The 24670-nt window shown below is 37.6% G+C and overlaps 1 protein-coding gene across 7 annotated transcripts in view; it reads right to left on the bottom strand.

Annotated features, from left to right (window-relative positions):
- The window catches only part of STAU2 (staufen double-stranded RNA binding protein 2), a 434298-nt gene that overhangs the window by 159548 nt on the left and 250080 nt on the right, over positions 1-24670 (bottom strand). For all 7 annotated transcript variants that reach the window (XM_069100127.1, XM_069100123.1, XM_069100126.1 and 4 more), the window contains one exon: positions 10766-11073. In XM_069100127.1, coding sequence (XP_068956228.1) covers positions 10766-11073 — 308 coding nt within the window. The remainder of the gene's footprint in view (positions 1-10765; positions 11074-24670) is intronic.

Consider the following 24670-nt stretch of genomic DNA (forward strand, 5'->3'; position numbering starts at 1 on the left):
ATACTTTCTAGTGTTTTTAATAGGCATGGATGTTATATTTTATCAAAAGCCTTTTCTGCATCTATTGAGATGATCACGTGGTTTCTGCTAGTTTTATTGTTGATATGATCAATTATACTGATGGTTTTCCTAATATTAAACCATCCTTCCATTCCTGAAATAAATCTTATTTTTGAGATAAGTTGCTGTAGTCTTTTTGGTAACATTTTATTTAAAATTTTTGCATCTATATTCATGAGGGAGATTGGTCTATAATTTTCTTTCTCTGTTTTATCTCTTCCTGATTTAGGTATCAGTACCATATTTGTGTCATAAAAAGAATTTGGTAGGACTCCTTCACTAATTTTTCCAAATAGTTTGTAGAGTATTGGAATCAACTGTTCTTTAAATGTTTGATAGAATTCACTAGTAAATCCATTTGGCCCTGGAGATTTTTTCATAGGGAGTTGACTGATGGCTTGTTCAATTTCTGTTTCTGAGACACAGTTATTTAAGTAGTTTACTTCCTCTTCAGTTAATCTGGGCAACTTGTATCTTTGTAAATATTCATCCATTTCCCTAAGATTGTCAAATTTATGTGCATACAATTGGGAAAAATAATTCCTAATTATTGTTTTGATTTCCTCTTCATTGGTGGTAAGTTCATCCTTTTCATTTTTGATACTCAAAATTTGGTTTTCTTCTTTCTTTTTTTATCATATTGATTAAGGGTATATCAATTTTATTGATTTTTTTCATAAAACCAGCTCTTAGTTTTATTTATTAATTCAATAGTTTTCTTAATTTCAATTTTATTAATCTCTCCTTTGGTTTTCAATATTTCTAATTTAGTATTTAACTGGGGAATTTGAATTTGTTCTTTTTCTAGGTTTTTCAATTGCATGTCCAATTCGTTGACCTCCCTTTTCTCTAATTTAATCATGTATGCACTCAGGGATATAAAACGTCCTCTAAGAACTGCGTTTAATGCATCCCACACATTTTGGTATGTTGTCTCATTATTATCATTCTCTTGAATTAAATTACTGATTGTTTCTATAATTTCTTGTTTGACCCACTCATTCTTTAGGATTAAATTGTTTAATTTCCAATTAGTTTTTAGTCTGTCTTTCTATGGCCCTTTATTGCATATAATTTTTATTGCATCATGATCTGAGAAGGATGCATTTAATATTTCTGCCTTACTGCATAGAATTGTGAGGTTTTTATGCCCTAGAACATAGTCAATTTTTGAGTATGTGCCATGAACCGCTGAGAAGAAAGTATATTCCTTTTTATCCCCATTCAGTTTTCTCCAGAGATCTATCATACCTATCCTCTCTAAAATCCTGTTCACCTCCTTAACTTCTTTCTTGTTCATTTTGAGGTTGGATTTATCAAGTTCAGAGAGGGGGAGATTAAGGTCCCTCACTAGTATAGTTTTGCTATCTATTTCTTCCTCTAATTCCCTTACCTTCTCCTCTAGGAATCTGGATGCTACACCACTTGGTGCATATATGTTAAGTAATGATATTGCTTCATTCTCGATGGTGCCTTTTAACAGGATATAGTTTCCTTCCTTATCTCTTTTAATTAGATCAATTTTTGCTTTTGCTTTATCTGAGATAAGGATTGCTACCCCTGCTTTTTTTTACTTTAGCTGAGGCATGATATATTTTATTCCAGCCTTTTACCTTTACCCTGTGTGTATCCCTCTGTTTCAGATGTTTTTCTTGTAAAGAGCATATCGTATGATTATGATTTCTAATCCATTCTGCTATCTGTCTCCATTTTATGGGAGAGTTCATTCCATTCACATTTACAGTTATGATTGTTATCTGTTTCTTTCCCTCCATCCGATTCCCTCCCCTGTTAATGCTTATATTTTCTCTCCCCTTCTCCCTTCCCCCCCTTAATAGTTTTCCTTTTGACCACCACCTACCTCAGTATTCCCTTATCAGCCCCCCTCCCTTTTCCTCCCTTTTCTCCTTACTTCTTCCCTCCCTATTAACACCCCACCCCCTTTCATAGCCCTTTCCCACTCCTACTGCCTGTAGGATATTTTTATACTTAATGAAGTGTAATGGGAATGTAAATTTTAAAGATCTTTCCTGCCCCTAGGCTAAAGTGCACCAGAAGCCTGGGAAGGGAGGCTTGTTTTTCAGTAGATACATTTTGATTGGCCAGTGGGTCAATAAGGTTGTCACATTCTCGGAGCCAGGAGAAGGCTATATAAGCCCTGATGTGTAGCTTTGTTTTGGGACTCACTTTGAGAAGTGTTCTGTGATTTGATCTGAATTCTGGGAAGCCGTTGTTGAGAGTCCCCCGGCTTTGAAAAACCCAGAATGTGGAAACCCAGATGTTGACTGGGTATGGATGTAATGGTTGGACAGTTTGGAAATCTGTCTACTTGATGTTTCTGTCTTGATAATTATGCCTGTATACTTTGAGGTTCAGGGTGCTGACCTTTTCTCCTGAACAAGGTAAACGATATATGTCTGACTGATTAAAGTAAGCTTGTTAACCCATTTTGAGTTGCTTTCCTTTAACAAAGCAGATCCAAGAACCTGTGTTGGGGGCAAACCCTGAGGACGCTTGGGGTGCTTGCTGCTACATGAAGTATGTTATTTCTTCTTCGAACCAAGAGTGATAGGATCAAATCTCATGCAAAGCTCCTCTCCCTCCCCTCTTTCCCTCTTAAATGGTACTTTTTGTGTTTCTTCTCCATAGAGTCCTATGCTTAACTGGTTGTTATTCCCTCCTTGCACCAGAACCAATGAGGGAAAAGGTCATATAATACTCATCTCCCTCCTTTCTTTTCCTCTGCTTTATTGTTTTTTATGCCTCTTGTGTGGCATAATTTACCCTTTTCCACTTCATTCCTTGCTCTTCTTCCATTGCAGTCCCTTTGTAGTAGCCCTTAATGAGATTTTTTTTAATCATCATTTTGTGTATTTTATACTCATACCCTCTACTTGACTATAAACAGTTTGCTCTTATTTAATAGCAGGGTATGTGTGTGTGTGTGTGTGTGTGTGTGTGTGTGTGTTTACCTTGTTCACCTTTCTATGTCACTCTTGCATCTCATAATTGGAGGTTGAATTTTCCATTGAGCTCTGGCTTTTTCATCAGGAAGGTCTGGAACTCTTTTATATCGTTGAATGACCATCTCTTTGCCTGGAAGAATATGCTCAGTCTTGCCAGGTACGTGATCCTTGGTTGTAATCCAAGCTCTTTTGCCTTATGGAAAATTGTATTCCCCTGCCTCCAATCTTTCAGTGTAGAGGCTGTCAAATCCTGTGTGATCCTCCCTGTGGACCCTCAATATTTGAATTGTTTCTTTCTGGCCACTTGAAGTATTTTCTCTTTTACCTGGTAGTTCTGGAGTTTGGCCACAACATTTCGAGGACTTTTCAGTTTGGGATCTCTTTTAGGAGGTGTCCAGTGGACTCTATCGATTTCTATTTTACCCTCAGGTTCTAGTATCTCAGGGCAGTTTTCCTTAATGATCTCTTGGAGAATGTTGTCCAGGTTCATTTTTTCATCATGATATTCTGGTAGGCCTACGATTCTCAAATTATCTCTCCTGGATCTGTTTTCCAGGTCAGTTGTTTTTCCATTGAGGTATTTTACCTCTTTTTCTAATTTTTCATTCTTGTTGTTTTGTTTGACTAATTCTTGGTTCCTCATAGAGTTATTTGTTTCAATTTGGTTGATTCTAGTTTTTAGCAAATTATTTTCCTTGGTTAATTTTTGCAGCTCCTTTTCTATATCATACACTTTTCTTTCTCTTTTTTTTTTTTTAAAGCAATCGGGGTTGAGTAACTTGCTCAAGGTTACACGGCCAGTTATTTCTGGGTGTGGTGCTAAGTATCTGAGCCCGGATTTGATCCCCAGGTCATCCCAACACTGGAGCCAGTGCTCTTACTCACTGAGCCACCTGGCCGCCCCTAAGCAATTGGGGTTAAGTAACTTGCTCAACGTTACATGGCCAGGTGTTTCAGGGTGGGTGCTAAGTGTCTGAGCCTGGGATTTGATCTCCAGGTCACCCCAACTCTGGAGCCGGTGCTCTTACTTGCTGTGCTACCTGGCCGCCCCCTGTACACTTTTCTTTTTAGAGAGATGTTTTTTTCATTATAATGTTTTTCTAATTCTGCAATTTTGGTTTTGAAATAATTATTTATTTTGTCTTCTTTCTCTCTCATTTGGTTTTCAAAGTTCCTTTTGAGCTCACCTAGGAGAGCTTTCTGTGCTTGGGACACTTCCCCTGTTGATGTTTCAGCTGTGAGTGTGGAGTCCACATTGCCTCCCTCTGAGTTTGTTTCCTCCCTCTGAGGATAGTAGGACTCCATAATCTTTGTAGTCTGCTTTCTACCCATTTTGAGTCAGGTCTCTAGCCACGCCCTTCCTCTAGGGTTCCCAAGCCTTTACTGTAGAGGGTTTTGCCCTGGGGCAATAGTTACTATGTTTTCAGGGTCAGGGGTGGGGGTTGGAGCAGGCGGGGTTCACTCTGCCATCCTGGTCTTTGGAGGTCCTGATAGGGGCTTTTTTTTTTTTTTTTAAATTTCTGGGCTATGAAGTGGTAGTTCCAGGAGTATTTGCTGTCTCAGTCAGGGGCCCCTGCATTTGGTTCGTACGTTGCTCTTTCCAACCCTTTGGTGATAGGCCTGGTAGTGGCCCTTGTGATTAGTGGGTCAACCTGCCCCCCGAGTTGATCAGGTCTCTTCTGGGCCTGCCTCTGTGCACCACTTGCCTTCCAGGCCTGCCTCTGCCATGGACCATCCTTCTTAAAAAATTCTCATGCTTTGTTTTCTGTAACACTGTTCTCTCATAATTATCTTACCTCTCTGACTTATTCCTTTTCTGTCTTTTCTACAAACTCCTAATACTGTTAAAACTTTTGTATTCCCTAGGGTTCTCTCCAATGGTACCTTCTGTGTCTCTCTCTATCTCTCACTGTCTGTGTGTGTGTGTCTGTCTGTCTGTCTGTCTCTCTCTCCCTCTCTCCCTCTCTCTCTCCATCCATACTTTCCCATACATAGTTTCAATTATGGCATCTACATACCACTAATCTCTCCTCAGAGCTAGTGCCATATCTCAAACTCCTGCTGGATATTTCCATCTGATGTTCTGCTGATCCCAACAAGCCCAAAACTGAACTCATCTTCTCCTAAAAACTTCTCTCTCCCCTAACTTCTATATTTTTATTGGTAACTTCTTTCCTGTCACTTAGGATCTTAGCCTCTATTGTCTTTCACTCTCCCCTTTCTCTATTCTCTCTAACTCTTCATATTCAACTAGTTGTCCAGTCCTATTTATTCCACCCTCACAGTGACTCTGGTTTACCTCCCTTTCTCTCAGCCACTGAAACCACTCTTGTCCTGGCCCTTGTCTGTCCTCCTATGGATTTACTCTAAAGGCTTAAATGTTTTTACCTTCAGTCTATGCTGACCCAGTCTTTCTTTTGGTGATATCTGACTCTCTTCTGCATAACGTCTAAGCTCCTTCTATCCCACCACATAGTCTGTCATCCAGGAAGACTGGCCTCTTTACTGCTCCTCAAACAAATACCACATCTCCTGACATCAAGAACTGTGACCCGTTATCCTCATCTCTGCCTCCTGGCTTCCCTGACTTCCTTCAAGTCCCCTTTCGCACTTCCTACAGGAACCTTCCTGACCGCCTTAACTCTAGAGCTTTCCCTCCTGCAGAGTTGCTTTATGTGTTGTCTCCGCTGTTAGCCTGTTAGTTCCTGAAGAGCAGGGGCTCTCTTTTGCCTTTCTTTGTATCTTCAGGGCTTAGGGAAGTGTGTTTAAGAATGCCTAGTGACTGCGCAGAGAATAGAGCCCCGGCCCCGGAGTCAGGAGGACCTGAGTTCAAATCTGGCCTCAGACACTTAACAAAAAAACTAGCCATGCGACCTTGGGCAAGTCCCTTAACCCCAACTGCCCTCCAAAAAGCAAAAAAGAATGCCTAGTGACTGCGCAGAGAATAGAGCCCCGGCCCCGGAGTCAGGAGGACCTGAGTTCAAATCTGGCCTCAGACACTTAACACAAAAACTAGCCATGCGACCTTGGGCAAGTCCCTTAACCCCAACTGCCCTCCAAAAAGCAAAAAAGAATGCCTAGTGACTGAGTGACCTCACTGTCCTAAAGACCTTCAGTGGGTCCTCATTGCTAATTAAATAAAATCTTTAGCCTTGCATTCAGGTCCTTCAAGGACTCATACAGTCTAACTCATTTTTCCAGATTTATTTTATTCCCTTCAACTTTACTTAGTACACTGTATAAGACAGTGATACTTGATTACCTGTCCTCTCATCTAATTCTGTCCTCTCTTCCCTTTATGCTTTTGTGCACCTTGATCTCTGTACCTAGAACAGCTTTCTTCCCTCTAATCACCCCAAATCTCTACCTATTGACATCCTTTAAGGGACAGTTCAAGTACCATGTCTTTACTAAAGCCTTCTCTAAACCTCTCAATGAAAAATGATCCCTCCCCTTCCTTAATTTTTCAAGTTATCTTCTCTCTGCTGGATTTAAGAATCTTTCTCAAACTTACATATTACGCTTCTATTTGGGTACATGTCTCATCCCACTACTCTACTGTAAAACTCTTGGGACAGAGACTGTTATTTTTTATCCATGTACCAAGCTTGCATATTATAGATGTTTAATAAATGTTGTATTAATTAAATTAAGTTAAATTAATGGATTTGAATAAAATGTTATTGAGAAGAGGTTTAGATACATAATTACATGGGGGAAAGTCTACATTTTACAGAATTACCACTACATACAATTATTAGCCCTTAACAACAATAACATTTCTAATTTTTTTTTGGAGGGGGGAAGGCAAGGCAATTGGGGTTAAGTGACTTGCCCAAGGTCATACAGTTAGTGTGTCAAGTTTCTGAGGTCAGATTTGAACTCAGATCCTCCTGACTCCAGGACTAGTGCTATATTCACTGTGCCACCTAGCTGCCCCAACAATAAAATTTCTAAAAATTCTGAAAGATATAATTCTGGAAACTCTTCTAAAAACAAATTCAATGAATCACATTTTATCTATGGTAGTGACTGAAAATCTGCAATATAATAAAAGTTCATTTCAAACTAAGGAAACAATTAGAGAATGCTTATTCAGTCATTTAATGTTATTTCGAGAGTTATTTGACTTAATAACAATAGTTACTCAAATTCAGTTTACTATTTTTTCTAAGTACTAGGTGTGTGTGTGTGCACGTGTGTGTGTGTGCATTTTGGTAAGAAATTAGTCATTACAAATTCTATTTAAATAACAGCAACTGGGGGGTTTGTGAGCAAACCAATGGAAGACTAGATATTTTCTTGGATCTCCATCATTCTCAAGCCTCTCCATAATAGAAATTATGTGCCAAAGATAAAGTAACTTCAACCGTCTTCATGATCTAGGACACTCAGAATCCAAAAGAATGCCAAAAATAACCCCCCCAAAAAAACATTAACTAGCAATTACTGACCCTGAACTTAGCACCCTTCCTCTACCTCCCATAAGAATGTTCTATATCACTAGTGATATGAGAAACATAAATCAAATCAATCCTGAGATCTACTTCATACCCTATAAATTGGTAAAAATGTTCAAAAAATAGCAATGATAAATATTGGAGGCACAGGCACACTAATACATTATTGGTGGAGCTGTGAAATGGTACACCCATTTTGGGAAGCAATTTGGAATTATGTAAATAAAGTGATTAAAATGCCTATATCTTTTGAACCAGAGACTATTACTGGGCTTACACCCCCAATGAAGCTATTAATAAGAAGAAAGCCTTTATATACAGCAAAATATTTATAGCAGTACTTTTTTTATTAGCTAAGAATTGGAAGCAAAGTAAATGCCTATCATCTAGAGAATTGTTACACAAATCATGGTACATGAATGCAATGGAATTACTGTGCTGTAAGAAATGATGCCTGTAATGACCAAAGAGAAGCATGGAAAGATGTATATGAATGGATGCAGAGTGAATGCATAGCCAGGAACACAAAATACAGGGAAATATAAATGGAAAGAACAACTACAAAACAAGTATCAAAAATAATTACAAAAAAATTATAAAGATCCAGAAGATCTTGAATAAAGAGATATGAGAGGACAGTGGTAATCCATCCCTTCACGAAAGTTCACAGATATCACACAGTGCCCATGTTTTCAGGCTTTTTCTATGTATTGATAAACTGTGCTGATTTTTTTTTTCTTCTCTAAAAAATATTATTTGTTATATGGGATGGCTCTCTTGGTGGGAGGGGGGGTGCAGCAGAGATATACTTGGGATAACTACAATGATATAAGAATTGGAAAATATCCAAAACCATATTTTTAAAATAATAGCTAATGAAATCTTTAAAGACTTTTTTTCATAAAAATTGTCTTTATAGCTTGTGATAGAATATGGCTATGTTACATATAGACTGCCTGGCAGGTTTATTTACATCATATAACCTTAGGTTTACAAAAAATTGAAAACAGTTTCCATGAAACACATTAAATAAAAATGTTTTGTACAGAAATAAAAAAATACTCACAAAAAAAGCAAAGGCATTTGCTGGTTGTTAAAATCCAGGTATGAAGACAAATAGGACAGTGTTATTACAAAATAATTTCATCTTGTATATCCATTCACCCAATCAGACCAGGCTCCAAGAAATCATTCAGAAAATCACAAAGCAAGCTATGTACTTTCAATGCACTCCTCTGCTACTAAGAAAATATAGCTGATAAAGTTACCTGTAAAGATATAGTCTTTTGACTTCTTATACACAAAGAACCTTCTGCAGGGAAATTAGGACAAGGCTATGATATGCCCTGGCAAGCCAGTAAGCAAGGTATTTCCCACAGAGATTCTGTTCACTGATCAACCTCAGCTCAGTAATTCAGCAGAGATGGAGTATTTCACATCAACACCAAACCCATTCAACCAGAGAAGTCAATTAATATGTTAAAAGTACACATTTCTATTTACTTGTTGCATAAAAATCACAATATGGAAACCTAGAAATGGCTCAGTTTGTCCATAGGATAAAAATATATTATTTTGGTATCACAAACTTGAAAAACAATCCTAAGTAATTACCTAGATAATTGGTGATATGAGAGTGGCATTTTAGCTGGAATCAAGATCTTTAAAAGCTTCAATTCTATCACTGATAAGAACTAAAGAAAGAAAAGCAACTGGTTGAATTTACAAGTTCTTGAGAAAGTTATTTGTCAGCTTTGCAAAAGCCCTTTCTTCATTCACCTCAACTTTTAATTCCTGAAAGTAGGAATCAGTACTAGGCTCAAGAAATACCAGGAAATAAATTAAGCTTTGGCTCTCTAAGGATAAAATATTACTATTACTATTGATGGAGTTAAACACGGAAAACTCTGGGGATTAAATGTCTTTTCATCAGTTAATGAACTTCTATTTTGTCTTTGCAGATGACCATTAGAATTGAAACTTATTTAACTCTTTCCATAAACTTAGTTATATGGCCAAGCCTTCACTAAATGAAGTAAGTTCCCTTTAACTTTCCCTAAAGTAAATGAGTGAAAATATTCAAAACCACAACTTTTTCATGGAAGGTTTAAAAATCTTAAAGAAATAACCTGGAGCCACTTCATTTATGTCATTTACAACTGCCACATTTTAAATCACTTCACAATGTAGTTCATATAATCTATGGCTTCTGAAAAAGAAAATAATGGACACTCAAAATACTGGAAAAAAGCAAATTAATTTCTCTCTCATTTTCATAATATAGTAAAGCAAATTATTTATACGTAAGTACTTTTTCCTAATGACACCATTCAATCACAGGTATCATTTCATTGTTATTATTTCATTCTTAAGGGAAAGGACAGAGAAGTAAACTTTCAATAATGAAATTAGAGGGGGAACATAGTTATTCAGCTTTGAAGGATATAACTATCTAGTAAAGTTAATAAATGGTTAACGCTTGCCAAATGATTAAAAATGACCAAGAAATAAGTTTACACATAGAGATATCCTCTCCAAAGTAGTTATATTATTTAAAAGTATTAGTTCCCTTCCCCCAAATTGAGGATGTTCCAGAAGTCTTACTATAGTAATATAGCACTGCGTTTTAGAAAGCAAACTTTCTATCACCTATTCATGTATACAACAGAATTACAAGTTATTTCACCCTGTCTATTGAAATAGGATGCACTGATGACATCTGATGTAGATGTTATATTGTGTGGAGAATCATTTGATTGAATAAAACAAATTGCCATTTCTAGGTTTTGAATTGGACAAAGTATAAATTACATTTTATAGTGAGCAACCTATCTTCTTTGATAAATGGAGAACCAATAGCAAAACCTGTTCATGAGTAAACTCTCCATTAGGAAAATTCATGGTGATAATTTTTAAAAGAGGATGAGCTCAAGAATAACAAACATCTCAGAAAGGCTGGCTTTTTGTGTGTTTGCTAAAGAGGGAATGATAAAACAGGAGCACGTCAGAAATAAAAAAATAACAGGAAAAAAGAACTGGAAATGAGCAGAAAAATAGAAAATTAAAATGGAAAAGAACTATATAGCAAAGGCATTACTGGATAGACAGAAAATACAAGAAAATGATGCATGTTTGACTTTACATGTTTTCATAGGCTCATCCATCTTTATACTCATATTAATTTTACAATGTTAAAGTCATACTGGAAGGCAGGACCAAACTCCCAGACAGATATAAATGCTGAATTTTAAGTTGATTTTAAGAGATTTTGTTTCATACCTGAAAGCCTTGAATCCTTGCTAAATATTCCAGTTGTCTTGAAGGTTGCATTATAGGGCAGGGGGAAGTAGAAGAACTTCCTTTCAGACCTATGGCTTCAGATGATGGAGATGTCCCATTCATAAGGAAATCCCTGGCTATTGTAGTAGTGCTATTTGATGGTGGAGAAAGGCTGAAGAAAGAGCTTGAAGGCTGGCTCATTTCGTTGGATGACAAATAGCTTACTGCAAAGTCAGAAACTACTTTGTTGCGGCTTGCTTCCATCTCTTGATAAATATCAGGAGACAAATGAAGAATACCCTTTGGAGCTGTAGATAAAAAAAAGGACCATTTTATGATACTGGAAATAGTTTAAGTGTGAACAGCTTGTAGCATGATTAATCTAGATTCTAATACTGGGAAAATGACAAAACATCAAAGAAACATATGTCAAGTGTCCACTACAGAGTTGGTTGTAGTTGCCCTTGCCGAATTAACAAGGAGCCTTCACGATTCTCAGAACTGCCACTAACAGGGATAACACAGAGGGTCATCACAAGGCTTTTGTGTCTAAGAGGCAAAGTCTGAAAATCATACCCTATTAAGAGATGTGTCTGAGACTTAGAGCTTTTGCCATAATTTGCTGTTGTTCAGTTGTTTTTCAGTAATGTCCAACTGTTTGTGATCCCATTTGAGGTTTTCTTGGCAAAAATACTGGAACGTTTTGCCATTTCCTTCTCAAGGTTATTTTCTAGATGAGGAAATTGAGGCAAAGAGGGTTAAGTGACTTGCCCAGGGTCATACAACTAGTGAGTGTCTGAAGCCAGATTGGAACTCATGAAGGTGAGTCTTCCTGATTCCAAGCCCAGAGTTCTATCCACTACTCCACCTAGCTGCAATAATACATAGAACAAAATAAATACCTCTGTGCCATGAAGAGCTGAATTTTTTGATATAAGAATTATATACATTTAAAAAAAAATAATACCTTGAGCAAGTCACTTAACCCTGTTTGCCTTAGTTTCCTCATCTATAAATAGAGCTGGAGAAGAAAATGGCCAACTACTCTAGGATCTTTGCCAAGAAAACCCCAAAATGGGGTCACAGAGAGTCAGATATGACTGAATGTTTAATTTAATTTAAAATATTAAAATATTTAATAATTTAATAAAAAATTTAAAAGTATACCTTTTCTGGGGGAAGGGGTATTAAGTATGCTTGCCATCTTGGGGTGGGGGGGATAGGGGAGAAATGAGGAGAAAATTTGTAACTCAAAATGTTGTAGAAATGAATGTTGAAAACTAAAAATAAAGAAAGAAATCTACTTTCCTTTGGGCAGAGCAAAAAAATAAATAAACAAAATGGAAAGATTAAATCATACAGTGCTCTTTCCAGATTCTTCTCCCATTAAAAAAAAGTATCCCTCCTTGTGTCCCTTGCATCCCCAGAGGGCAGCCTACTTTATTCCTAGCCCACACTGTGAAAAAAAGACATACATGGAGCTTAAAATATGGGTTATGTGGGGATTTTAAGGGAAGTGGGTACAATAACTAACATAATTAAAAATTAATTTCTTTCTCAATATTTTGTATCATATTTATGTTTAGAAGTTGTGTGTCATACACCCCTTCCTCAAAAGGCTCAAAGACCAAGAAAAATTCCCATAAATGAAAGTATTTATATCAGGACTTAATACTATCAAAAAAACTGAAAACCAAGTGAGTGCAAATCAACTCAAGAATGGCTGAGCCAATTATGGTATATGAATGTAATGGAACATAATTTCACTGTAAGAAATGATGAATGTGAAGAATTCTAAGAAACATGAGATTTTATGCACTATCCTGAGTAAAGAAACACTATTTTACAGAGAACTCACACAAGGCAAGCACTCACAAAGTCAGAAGAAGCGAGACAAGGATACTCTCAAGGTCTTTCTGAAGAACTTTGGAATCAACTGTGAGACATGGGAGACCCTGACTCAGGACCACCCAGAATGGCATGCCTGCATCAAAGAAGGCACTATGCTGTATGAGTAATGCAGAATTGCAATTGAGTAGCTCAAAAGAAACATGAGAAGCACAAATTTAGAGACATCTCTACTCCAAATGTTCACATGGACTATTTGTGCCCAACCTGTGGCAGAGCCTTTCAGGCTTATATTGGTCTGACCACCTATAGTCAGACACACTGTACAGTGATCCCAACCTAGTAATGTCATTTTGGTCCTCTTCAAGCATGATGGACAACAATCAATAATAAACACTAAAAGGGAGCTGAATTCTTATTCAATTCAATGTTCAGTTCTGGTCCCAGAGGTCAGATAATAAGATATACTTTCATCCTCTTGAAATAAAGTCAGAGGATCAAGGATGTAGAATGTTGAATACACTGGCAGATAAAGATCACTTTGTGGGTTGTCTTAGCTTTTCCTTTGTTACAAAGAAAGTTCTGGGTACAGGGGAAACAGCTGAGCCAAATTTCATGTGGGAACTCTTGTGGGGAATTTATTTTTAAGGGTTTTTTTTTTGTTTTGTTTTTTTGTTTAAGTCTATCTGGTATAGCCTAAAGACATTTCCTTTAGAGATGAAATTTCTTCCTTTTTTTGTTCCTAATAGGAATCCCATTCTGAAAAGAATTGTTGTGTTTCATTGTGCTTCTAAATTTATTCTATTACTGTTTTTACTTGTCAGTGTTATAATAATGAAAATATTCATAATAATAGCAGATAACATTTATATAGCATCTATTATGTGTCAGGCACTATGCTAATCACTTTACAATTATTATCTCATTTGATCTTCACCTCTCAACAACCCTGAGAGGTAAGTACTATTATTATCCACATTTTATAGTGGAGGAAACCAAGCAAAAAGGGGTTAAGTGACTTGCCCAGGGTCACACAGTTAGTAAGCATTTGAGCTTGGATTTGAATTCAGGTAGTCCTGACTTCTTAGGTCGATTTGGAGAGAGATGACGTACTTAGTAAAATGTCAAGGAGAGAGACAAAACCCTCTATAAAAATTAGTTGAATCAGTAATAGTACAGCATCCTTAAAGATCAAAGAGGAAGTGAATTGTCTGGAAACTGGTTACTAGCCCTTGCACTGACAACGAAAAGACAGCAAAAAGGTTCAAAACCTTCCTGGAAGTAGGATTACCTAGAGATAGCATGAGACGCCTGTATGGAGGGAAGCTGACATCAGGGATTAACCTGCACAACTGCCATTACATATTCAATGGTCCTTACTTCAAGCTAAAAACCTTTCTAGGAGGGCATCCATACACTGCTGGGGAGGAACCATTCAGTTTCTGGATAGGACATGACAATGAAATACACCACCACTGGGAGGGAAGTATCATGAAGAAAGAGAAGACATTTAAGGGATCTGCATTTGGTCTCATGTATTTCCCTCAATCATAAGATCTCATGTTTCTATGATGATTGCAAAGATTAGAAAGGGAACTTAGGAACTTAGAGAATGCCTAAAAAGGATATGTCCAGTTCCTTAATACTTACCAGAAGAGGGTGAAAAAGGGGAACTCATGTATAATTCTGCACAGGATGAAGACACGTGAGATGTTGCTCAGTGTCCCAAATGATCCCTTTTTTGTAACTTTTCACTAAAATTTAATTTCCTTTAAAAAAAAAAGGCAACCACCTTTTCTTTTCTCCTTCCTTATTTTTCTCCCACTTTGGGCAGGAAATTCAGAGTGTTACTTTTTTCCCCTCTAGATTTCATGCACTATGATTTGAGCATAAGGATAAGCACCCCAATTAATAAGTAAAAGACAGAACCATACAATGGAAAAAGCATTGGATTTAACATCTGAGAACCTGATCTGGAATCTTAGCTTTGCCACTTACTACCTGTGTGAACTTGGGTCATGATGTACCCTAGATCTTGCTATCACCCACAAATGCATACTTTCATATTCAAGAATTCCAAAATCCCCTTATCTGACCATAATTTATTGACTTTTCACCTCTCCTCCTGCCTTCCCATACAAAACCCTGCTCTTTGTCCTCATTGTGACCTCCAATCACCCGAGCTTTCAATTTTCTCCCAGGCCATCTCCCCTGTCACTTTCTCCTCTTCCTTATCTTGATGGCTTGTTGAACCAATTCAGTTCTACTCCATCCTTTTCTCTTGATCCCTAGCCCCCTTATAATTTCATCAATTATGCCCTGCCAAGATTGAGTATTGGATCACTCCTACCATTTACTGCCTTCACTCCTACACACATGCTACTAAACAATGGTAAAGAAAACCATGCAATCATTCTGACTAGGTCTACTGCAAATTTATGTTACAAAACTTCAACTGGGTCTTCACTGTTGCTAGGCAATTTTTCTTTATTGGCCTTATTAACTCATTATCCCACTCTCCACAGCAGCTTTTGCAAACCTCTTCATCCCTCCTTAAATCATCTATGGCTTCTTCTACCCCATCCTCTTAGCTGAGAACTTTGCCTTATATTTTACAGAAAAAAAAAATTGAAGCCATTTACCATGAGTTGTCACTTCCCCATCTCATATCATTCATATGCCTTCTGCCACTGTCTGTCTCCTCCTTCACCCCATCTCATATGATAAGTTGGCCTTACTGCATACCAAAGCTAACCCCTGTGTCTACTCAGGAGAAGCTATTCCATCTTGTCTCCTCCAAGATTGCCCCCTCTGCCATCTCTACTCTTTCACCTATTTATAATAGCTCCCTGTCTACAGGGAGAATCCCTGCTGCCTCCAAATGTGTCCATGTCTCTTATTTGGAATTTCAAACTTTTCATACCCTAGCCCCCTCCCTCCTTGTCTAGTCTTTTTATACCTTATACCCTAACACATACTATTCAATCCAGTGACTCTGGCAATTCCTGCTGTTCTGTGAACCAGATATCCCACTTCTCAACACCAGCCATTTTCTCTGGCTGCCTTCCCCATGCCTGAAATGTTCTCTCTCCCCAACTCTGTCTACTGACCTCCCTGGCTTCCTTTTTGCCTCAACTAAAATCCCATCTTTTACTGGATGTCCTTCCTAACTCCTCTTAATTCTAGTGCCTTTTCTCTGTCAATTATCTCCTATTTATCCTGTACATAGTTCATTTCTGGGCCTCTGTTTCTCCACATATAAAACAAAAAGGTAGGACTAGATGGCTTTTAAGGTGTCTTCCAGCTCTAAATTTATGATCTGATAATCCTTTGGAATATTTGCTCCATGAGCAAAGGCTAATTCCAAGGTTGACAATCAAAAGATCAGTGATGACAAAAGATATGGACAGCCTCTGATCATCCCAGATCTCTATGGAGACACAGAGGTACATTTAGTTGGTCTTTAGGTACATGGAAAGTCTTGAAGCAAATGAAGCAAATTGCTGCATATTTGGATTGTAACTTATTGCAAGTCATTTGGGCTTTTGTGCATATACTTTTTAGTTTTTAAAGATGATAAGAAGGATTTAAGTAACAACCTAATAGTGGCAGATTATTTCATCTGGTAAGTACTGGCATATTCAAACAGGGACTATAGAACTTCCATGGTAGCTATTTTTGCTATGGAAGAAGCTATTCCTCTGTATTTAATTTCAAGTCACAATTCACTCTGACCAAGGTAGGAACTTGAAAAGGAAGGCAAATTTCCTGTCTGACCACTCCTTCCATGTATTTTTCGCTGGATCTTCATCAGTGTCATGATGCAATGTAATGCCAAGGAAACTTCCCAAGGTTCAGAATACCAGCATAGGTGCTCTCCATTTTATTCAGTGACCAACCAAGAACAGAGAAGATCAAAACATGACATCATTCCAAATACAGCATTTACTAAGGGTGATTAAATAATCTCCAAGTACTACCCCACCCCAGGACCTTCCACTCATTCAATCAATTACAAAGTCCCCGTTCTAAATACTACTCCACCCCTAGGCTGTACCTTCATTTAGTCCACCACAAAGCCCCTCTTCTCAAATGGAGATTAGTTTCCAAACATAAGTAAAGTACCTTCATTTGTTCAATCACAGAGCACAAAAAGGAGATTAGTTTCCAAACATAAGTACCTTCATTTGTTCAATCACAGAGCCACAAAAAGGTCAAAAGTTCCCCACCCCTGGATCACAATTGAATCTACCCCAGAGTTACATCAAGTTTAAGCACAGCACTTAATACCCAAATGGAGGTCTTTTCTTCATCTTGACACCAGTCAAGTTCTCAGCAATCTTAGTTCCTGGGGAGACAAGGCTTAGCAAGGCCACAAGATACATTGCCAGTCCCTTCATTAATTCATCCTCTGTCTGTAGAACAGTCCTAGAACCCCTGAAAACATTAGCAAAACCCTCTCCCAGGATTTCTGTAAACATACAACAAGAAAATCCTTCTTCAGGGCTTCTGAACCAACAGAAAGGTTCCCAGACCCCTGCAACAACAGCACTGTCCTTCACCAGTGGACAGTATTCACTCTGTCTGCAGGACAGTCTCCAGACCCCTGAAACAACAGCACTGTCCTTCACCAGTGGACAGTATTCACTCTCTGTCTGCAGGACAGTCTCAGGAGCTCTTAGCCAGCAGCCAGGTTCCAGGACTTCTTCAACAAAAGGACTGTCTTTCACCAGTGGACAAATCTGGCAAAACAACATCAAAACAGACAAAGTACCAACAAAACAGCCATGTCTCCTCAGTCCTTGGCAGCTCAGGGGGCAGGTCTCAAAAGTGTAGGGCGATTCAAAGTGGCCCCTAGCAATTTTCTCAGTCTCTCTCTCTGCCTCCACGAGGTGCTGCTTCCAAAAAGTTCTTCTGCCTCTCTCTTGTCTCTCCAAATCTACGTCACCAGCTCCTCCCAGTTCAGGACTCTCTTTTCACATCAACAAGTCCATCCCACAGGTGGGATTAAGAAGCTCTGTGTTTTAACACAATCAGTTTGAAAACCAAGCCAATACAGGGAAATCTTTAATTGCCATTACTATCACACATGACCACTAACCATGGGTATTCCCCAAGGTTCTGTGGTGGGTCTTCATATATCATATCCCTTAGATCTCTCACAGCTTCAATCATCATATTTATGGTGGTTATTCCCAGAATTATATATCCAGTTCTAGTCTCTCCTCTGAACTCCATTTCTGCATCTACAGCTACCTATTAAACAATCTGAACTTAATGTTTTGTACTGATAATGATGATAGCTAACATTTATGTAGTACTTACTATGGGCCAGACACATGCGCTAAACTCTGCATTCATTATCTCATTTGATCCTTACAACAACACTGGGAGATAGGTGCTATTGTTATCCCCATTTTACAGATGAGAGAACTGAGACAAAGAGAGGTTAAGCACTTTGCCCAGGGTCACCTAGCTAGTAAGTATCTGAGGCTGTATTTGAATTCAGGTCTTCCTAACTCCAGGCCCAACCCTCTCTATCCATTGTACCACCTAGGCACCTCAAACTCAGTACGTCCAAAATAAAATTCATCATCTCATGCACCCAAATTTAATCCTCTTCCAAATACTGTTGAGAGCACCATAATCCAGAAAGTTACCAAGGCCTGAAATCTTAGAATTATCCTTGATCCCTCACTTCCACTCATCCCACATATACAATAAATTGCCAAATATTGCTGTTTATACCTCCACATTTATTATATATGTCTTCTTATGAGCACTTCCACAGCCATTACTGTAGTTCAGGGCCTAATTCCCTATTCCTTGGACTATTGCAATAGCCTTCTAAATTGTTTGCCTGCTTCAGATCTCTCTATTCTAAAAAATTATTCTCCACTTAGCTGCCAAAATGATGTTCCTAAAACACACCCTATGCAAAAATTTCCAGTGGCTCCCTACTACCACCATGATCAAATACAAGTCTTTTGTTTGGCATTTAAAGTTCTTTATAACCTAGCCACTTTTGGCTTTTCCTGTCTTCTTACACTTTACTTCCCTTCATGTACTCTGTGACTCAGTCACTCTAGTGTATACTGTATTCCATCTACCATCTTCATACTTTTCCGTTGGCTATCATTCATGCCTAGAATGTCCTTCCTCCAAATTTCTTCCTCTTTGAATCCCTGGCTATCTTCAAGACTCAAATAAACTATCATCTTATACAGGAGTCCTTTCCCAGGCTATCGGGCTATAGGAATTTCCCCTTATCTGTACATATCTTGTATCTATACACAGGCATACACACATTGTTTCCTCCATTAGAATGTAAACTCTTTGAAGGAGGACTGTTTTTGCCTTTCTATTTCCACCACAGTGCCTGGGAATAGCAAAATAGAAAATAATAAAATATGGAACTTAATAAATGCTAATTGATTGATTAAAGAGGTATTAGCTTTGGTAGGAAGTCTAAAACTATAACAACACACTCAAGGAAACCCACAGCATCTAGTATATGATAAATCCAAAGATTCAAGCTTTTGGAGCAAAAACTTATTATTTGACAAAAACTGCTGAAAAAAAAAGAAAAAAGAGTATGGTGGAAACTAGATGACATCTCAAACCATATACCAAAATAAGATCAAAATAGGTACATAATTTACCCATAAAGGTGACACCCTGAGCAAATTAAGAGAATATGGAATAGTTTATCTGTCAGATTTATAGATAAGGGAAGAATTTAGGACTAAAGAAACTATACAGAGCATTACAAAATGTAAACTAGATAATTTTGATTATATAAAAATTTTCTTGTACAAAGTCAATGCAACCAAAATTATAAGAAAAACAAAAACTGGGGGAAAATTTTGAAATTAGTATCTCTGATAAAGGTCTCATTTCTAAAATATATGGAGAACTGAGTCAAACTTATAAAAATACAAGTCATTCCCCAATTGATAAATGATCAAAGGATATGAACAGGCAGTTTTCAGACAAAGAAATCAAAGCTATCATAGACATATGAAGAAATGCTCTAAATCACTATTGTTTAGAGAAATGCAAATAAAAACAACTCTGAGGTACTTCCTCACACTTATCAGAGTGGCTAATTTGACAAAAAAAGGAAAATGTTGGATGTTGGAGGGGATGCAGGAAAAGTTCAATACTAATGCACTGTTGGTAGAGTTGTGAACTGATCCAACCATTTAGGACAGCAATTTAGAAATATGCCCAAAGGGCTATATAACTGTGCATCCCTTTGACCCAGCAATACCACTGCTAGATCTCCATCCCAAAGACATCCCAAAAAACAATAAGGGGAACAGCTAAGTAAGCAACAGACTGAGTAATGAAAAAGACAATAAGTACTTATTAAGTCGTCTTATATTCCAGGGACTGTGCTTAGTGCTAGATATACAAAGAGCAATCCATTTCCTGAAATATTTTACGTTATTTCTTGTGAAAAGCTATTTAATAGGCCAATCTTCTATTTTTCATATTTACTAAATAATCAAAGACAGAAATTTACCTAATGATTAAATAAGAAAGTCTATTAATATTCCTTTCCTGACCTAATTTTAGATAAATAAGATGATATGAATTGGTCTATACCTCTGAGTTATGAAGTATTTTATAAGTATTCAATTACTTTACAAATAACAGAATATCATAGAATTGCATTTTCATATCACAAGTCAGTGCAATAAACTCTTTACTTAATTTTAAGCTCAGAGAAAGACATTTAACCTATTTACACATTGGTTTGCAAAAGGTATATCAGTAAATCTGTGATAACTAAATATAGCAATAGGTTAGTATAATTCAATTATCTTAACACAAAGCAAAACATCTTGAAGTAAAATAATACACTTGAAATAACATCATCACAAAGAGAATAATTTTTTAAAAATAGGACAGTTACTAAAAGTTTTCAGAAAAAAACAAGTACTGCAGATGGCTTTTCCATTGATGTAATAATACTTAAAACAAACATTTCACATGCTTTCTCAGGCATTTCAATGTTTTTACATGATCCACCCAAATATCTAACTGCTATCTGGAACAATAGTTTGGACTTTTTCCACATTACCAAACTTTCTAAATGTTAAAATAACTAATATACAGCAAGTGGTGAATTAAAAAAATCTGTATGACATCAAACATCAAAGCATGCATATTCTATTTTAATGGAATTGCTAAATTAATGAATTATTTTCTTAATACCTAATCTTTCAAGATAGAGAAATTGACTTTTTCCCTTGAAACCACAATTAACTTAAACCTCACTTGCACGTTTCTAAACTCAAAGTGTCTTCACTTTAAAGACTCATTAGATATTATGCCTCTTTGTCCACTCAAATTTGTACAGTTAATTGCCTTCTCTCTCCTTTCCTTATACATAGCACTTTATTTTTTATATCCATGCCTTTGAATTGGTCAATGGAACTGGAATCAACTTCCTTCTCATCTCAGCTGCCTCACGGACTCAAGCACCATCTTCTGCAGCAGCAATGTCAAACTCAAATAGAAACAAGGGACACGAAACTATACATAAAGATCCCTGTGGTTACATATTGAATTGCTTTTTAAATGTAATATTATCTACGTTTTATTGCATTTTAATTTATTTTGTTAAATATTTACCATTTACATTTTAATCTGGTTAAGGTCACACAGGGAAGAGTTGCAGCAGTCTACCTGTATGTATCTAATACCTCTGTTCTATATAATGACCCTTGATTTCCTAATCGCTAGTGACCAGCCTCCCTAACTACCTGTATATACACATACATATGTATCCAAGACTACGTATATGTTCTACACTCATATAATGGATGTATTCTCTCTCAGTAGAATGTTTTAAAAGAGTGATTTTGTGTTTACATCCCCAACACCCAGTCTAGAGTCTGGTGTATAGGAGGTACTTAATAAATTCCTATTGACTGATTGATCATAAAGGCCATGGGAAAGTAGTGGGATATAAATTATTAGCATTTCTATGCAGTATTTACAACAACAAAAAAAGAATCAAGAAAAACAATAAGAGATACTCCATTAAAAAACACACACACAATGTATAAAAAAAATCTGGGAATTGGGGGCAGAGTCAAGATGGTAGAGTAGAAGCACGACCTCCGAGCAGCTCCGGCTTCCACCTTCCCCAATCAAAGTAAAAAGGGGACTCTGAACAAACTTTGGAGCTGCAGAACCCACAAAATGACACAGAGAAGCTAACCTCCCCCAGAGAACAGCCCGGCAGCCAGGCCCACAGGAGCCGGAGGTTTTAGCCCCAAAGCAGGTCTGACCAGAGCCCAGCTGGAGGGACTCCAGATCAGCAGCAATTGTGGCCGTTTCCAGAATTATCAACACATACATGCAAAGGACAAAGTGAGAGGTCAGTGCAGTCTGGACTTTGGGACCCAGTAAGTGGGAGTGCATGGCTTTTGACCCCAGGGTGAGAAGCAGCTGAGTCACTGGAACAGCCATTCAGCGCCACGTGGCAGCTTCAGCTCCTGGCCTGCAGAGTGTAGGGGGACCAAGCACCAGTATGAGGGGTAATTGCTCTTGCTTTAACCTGCTTGGATCTGGATTGCGGTCTAGGGTGGAGGTCCTGGGGTGTGTGTCCAGCTTGCCAGAGTGTGTGGAGGCCTCAGAGAGGGCACCCATCTAATACCTCCAGCAGCTGAGAAAACCCTAGTGTTTGCGACGAAAGTTCCCCTGTCTGGTGGCAGAGTCCTACTGTGGCAAAAAGGCCAGGGGTCAAGAGACTGAGGGGCAACATGGCCAGGCAAAGGAAACAAAGCAGACAGAAGATTCCAACATTAGACTCCTATTTTGGGGACAAAAAGGAGCAAAGCATGGAACAGGAGGAAGACAGTGAAGTCAGAACTCCTGTACCAAAAGCTTCAAAGGAAAATACGAGCTGGTTACAGGCCATAGAGGACCTTAAGAAGCAGATAAGAGAAGTGGAGGAAAAATTGGGAAGAGAAATGAGAACCATGCAAGAAAATTATGAAATGAGAGTCAATAGCCTGACTGAGTAAAATAATACCTTAAAAAACAGACTGACTCAAATGGCAAAGGAGGCTCAAAAAGGCAATGAGGAGAAGAATGCCTTAAAAAGCCAAATCTGCCAGATGGAAAAAGAATCTCAAAAGCTCAATGAGGAGAATCATTGCTTCAGAATTAGATTGGAGCAAAAGGAAGCTAATGACTTTATGAGAAATCAAGATGCTGTTAAAGAGATCCAAACAAATGAAAGAATAGAAGGCAAGGTGAAATATCTCATGGGAAAAACCACTGACCTGGAAAATAGATCCAGGAGAGATAATTTAAAAATTATTGGACTATCTGAAAGCCATGATCAAAGTATGAACCTAGAAATCATCCTCCAGGAAGTTCTCAAAGAAAAATGCCCTGATGTTTTAGAACCAGAGGGCAAAATAGAGGTTGAAAGGATCCACAGATCACCTCCTGAAAAAGATCCCAAAAAGAATACTCCTAGGACTATTATAGCTAGGTTCTGGAGTTCCCAGATCAAGGAGAGAATATTACAAGCAGCCAGGAAGAAACAATTAGAATATTGTGGAAACACTATCAGAATAACCCAGGATCTGGCAGCTTCTACACTGAGGGATCAAAGGGCTTGGAATATGATATTCTCAAGGTCCAAGGAGCTGGTATTAAAACCAAGAGTCACCTACCCAGCAAAACTGAGTATCATGTTTCAGGGGAAAATATGGTCATTCAGTGGAATAGAGGACTTTCAAGCATTCTTGATGAAAAAACCAGAGTTGAACAGAAAATTTGACATTCAGATACAAGAAGCAAGAGAAGCATGAGAAGGTAAACAGGGAAAAGAAATCATAAGGAACTTATCATAGTTGAACTATTAACATTCCTACATGGAAAACAATAATTGTAACTGATGAAACTTTTGTCAGTATGAAAATAGTTGAAGGTAATAGAAATATATATATATATATGTTTATATATGAGGGTATATGGGCATATGAATACATATGTGAATGTGTGTATATATGTTTACAGGTATATATAGATAGAGGGCACAGGACCAATTTAACAGGAAGGATGATACTTAAAACGTGAAATTAAGAGGTGAGAGAGGAATATAATGAGAAGAGATGGGGAGAGACAGAATGGGGTAAACTATCTCATAAAGAAGAGGCAAGGGAAAATAGTTACAATGGAGGGGAAGAATAGGAAGGCAAAAGGGAATGGGTCAACCTTATTCTCATTGAATTTGGCTTGGGGAGGGAATGAAATACACACTAAATAGGGTATCTCACCCTACAGGAGAGTAGGAGGGAAGGGGATCAGAGGGGGGATGATGGAAGGGAGGGCGGGCTGTGGGGGAGGGAAGTTGGAAGCATCCACTTTTGAAAAGGGACGGGATCAAAGTAGAGAATAGAACGAGTGGGAGGTGGGATAGGAGGGAGGGAAATATAGTCAGTCTTTTACAATATATCTACTATGTTATTGTTTTGCATTAGCTACACATGTACAACTTATACTGAACTGCTTATCTTCCCAATAAGGGAGGGTGACGAGGGAGAAAGGGAATGAATCTTTAATTCAAAGTTTTAAAATCAAAATTTTAATATATATGTATATAACTAAATATATATATTAATAAACATATATATAACTAAAATAGTATTAATAAGAGTATATATGTGCATATATATATATATATATACTCTTATTAATACTATTTTACATGTAATTGGGAAATAAGATATACAGGCACTGGGGCATAGAGATCCACCAGGCCCTACTGGAAAAGTCGAAAGGAGTACAGGAGAAAATATGGGAGAGAGCAGATTGAAGGAGGGGACATTCTGTGAGACTGCTATTTTGGGGCGGTGGGTAGGGGAAAAATGGGGAGAAAATTTGCAACTCAAAATCTGGCAGAAATGAATGATGTAAATCAGAAGTTAATAAAGCATTTGAAAAAATGGGAAAAAAATAAAATAAAAATGACTATCCTGAAAGAAAGAAAGAAAGAAAGAAAGAAAGAAAGAAAGAAAGAAAGAA

This window comes from Petaurus breviceps, unplaced genomic scaffold, assembly GCF_028583685.1.
Source record: "Petaurus breviceps papuanus isolate PSGF00001 unplaced genomic scaffold, PetGlider_PUasm1.0 38, whole genome shotgun sequence".
In the NCBI taxonomy this organism is placed as follows: domain Eukaryota; kingdom Metazoa; phylum Chordata; class Mammalia; order Diprotodontia; family Petauridae; genus Petaurus; species Petaurus breviceps.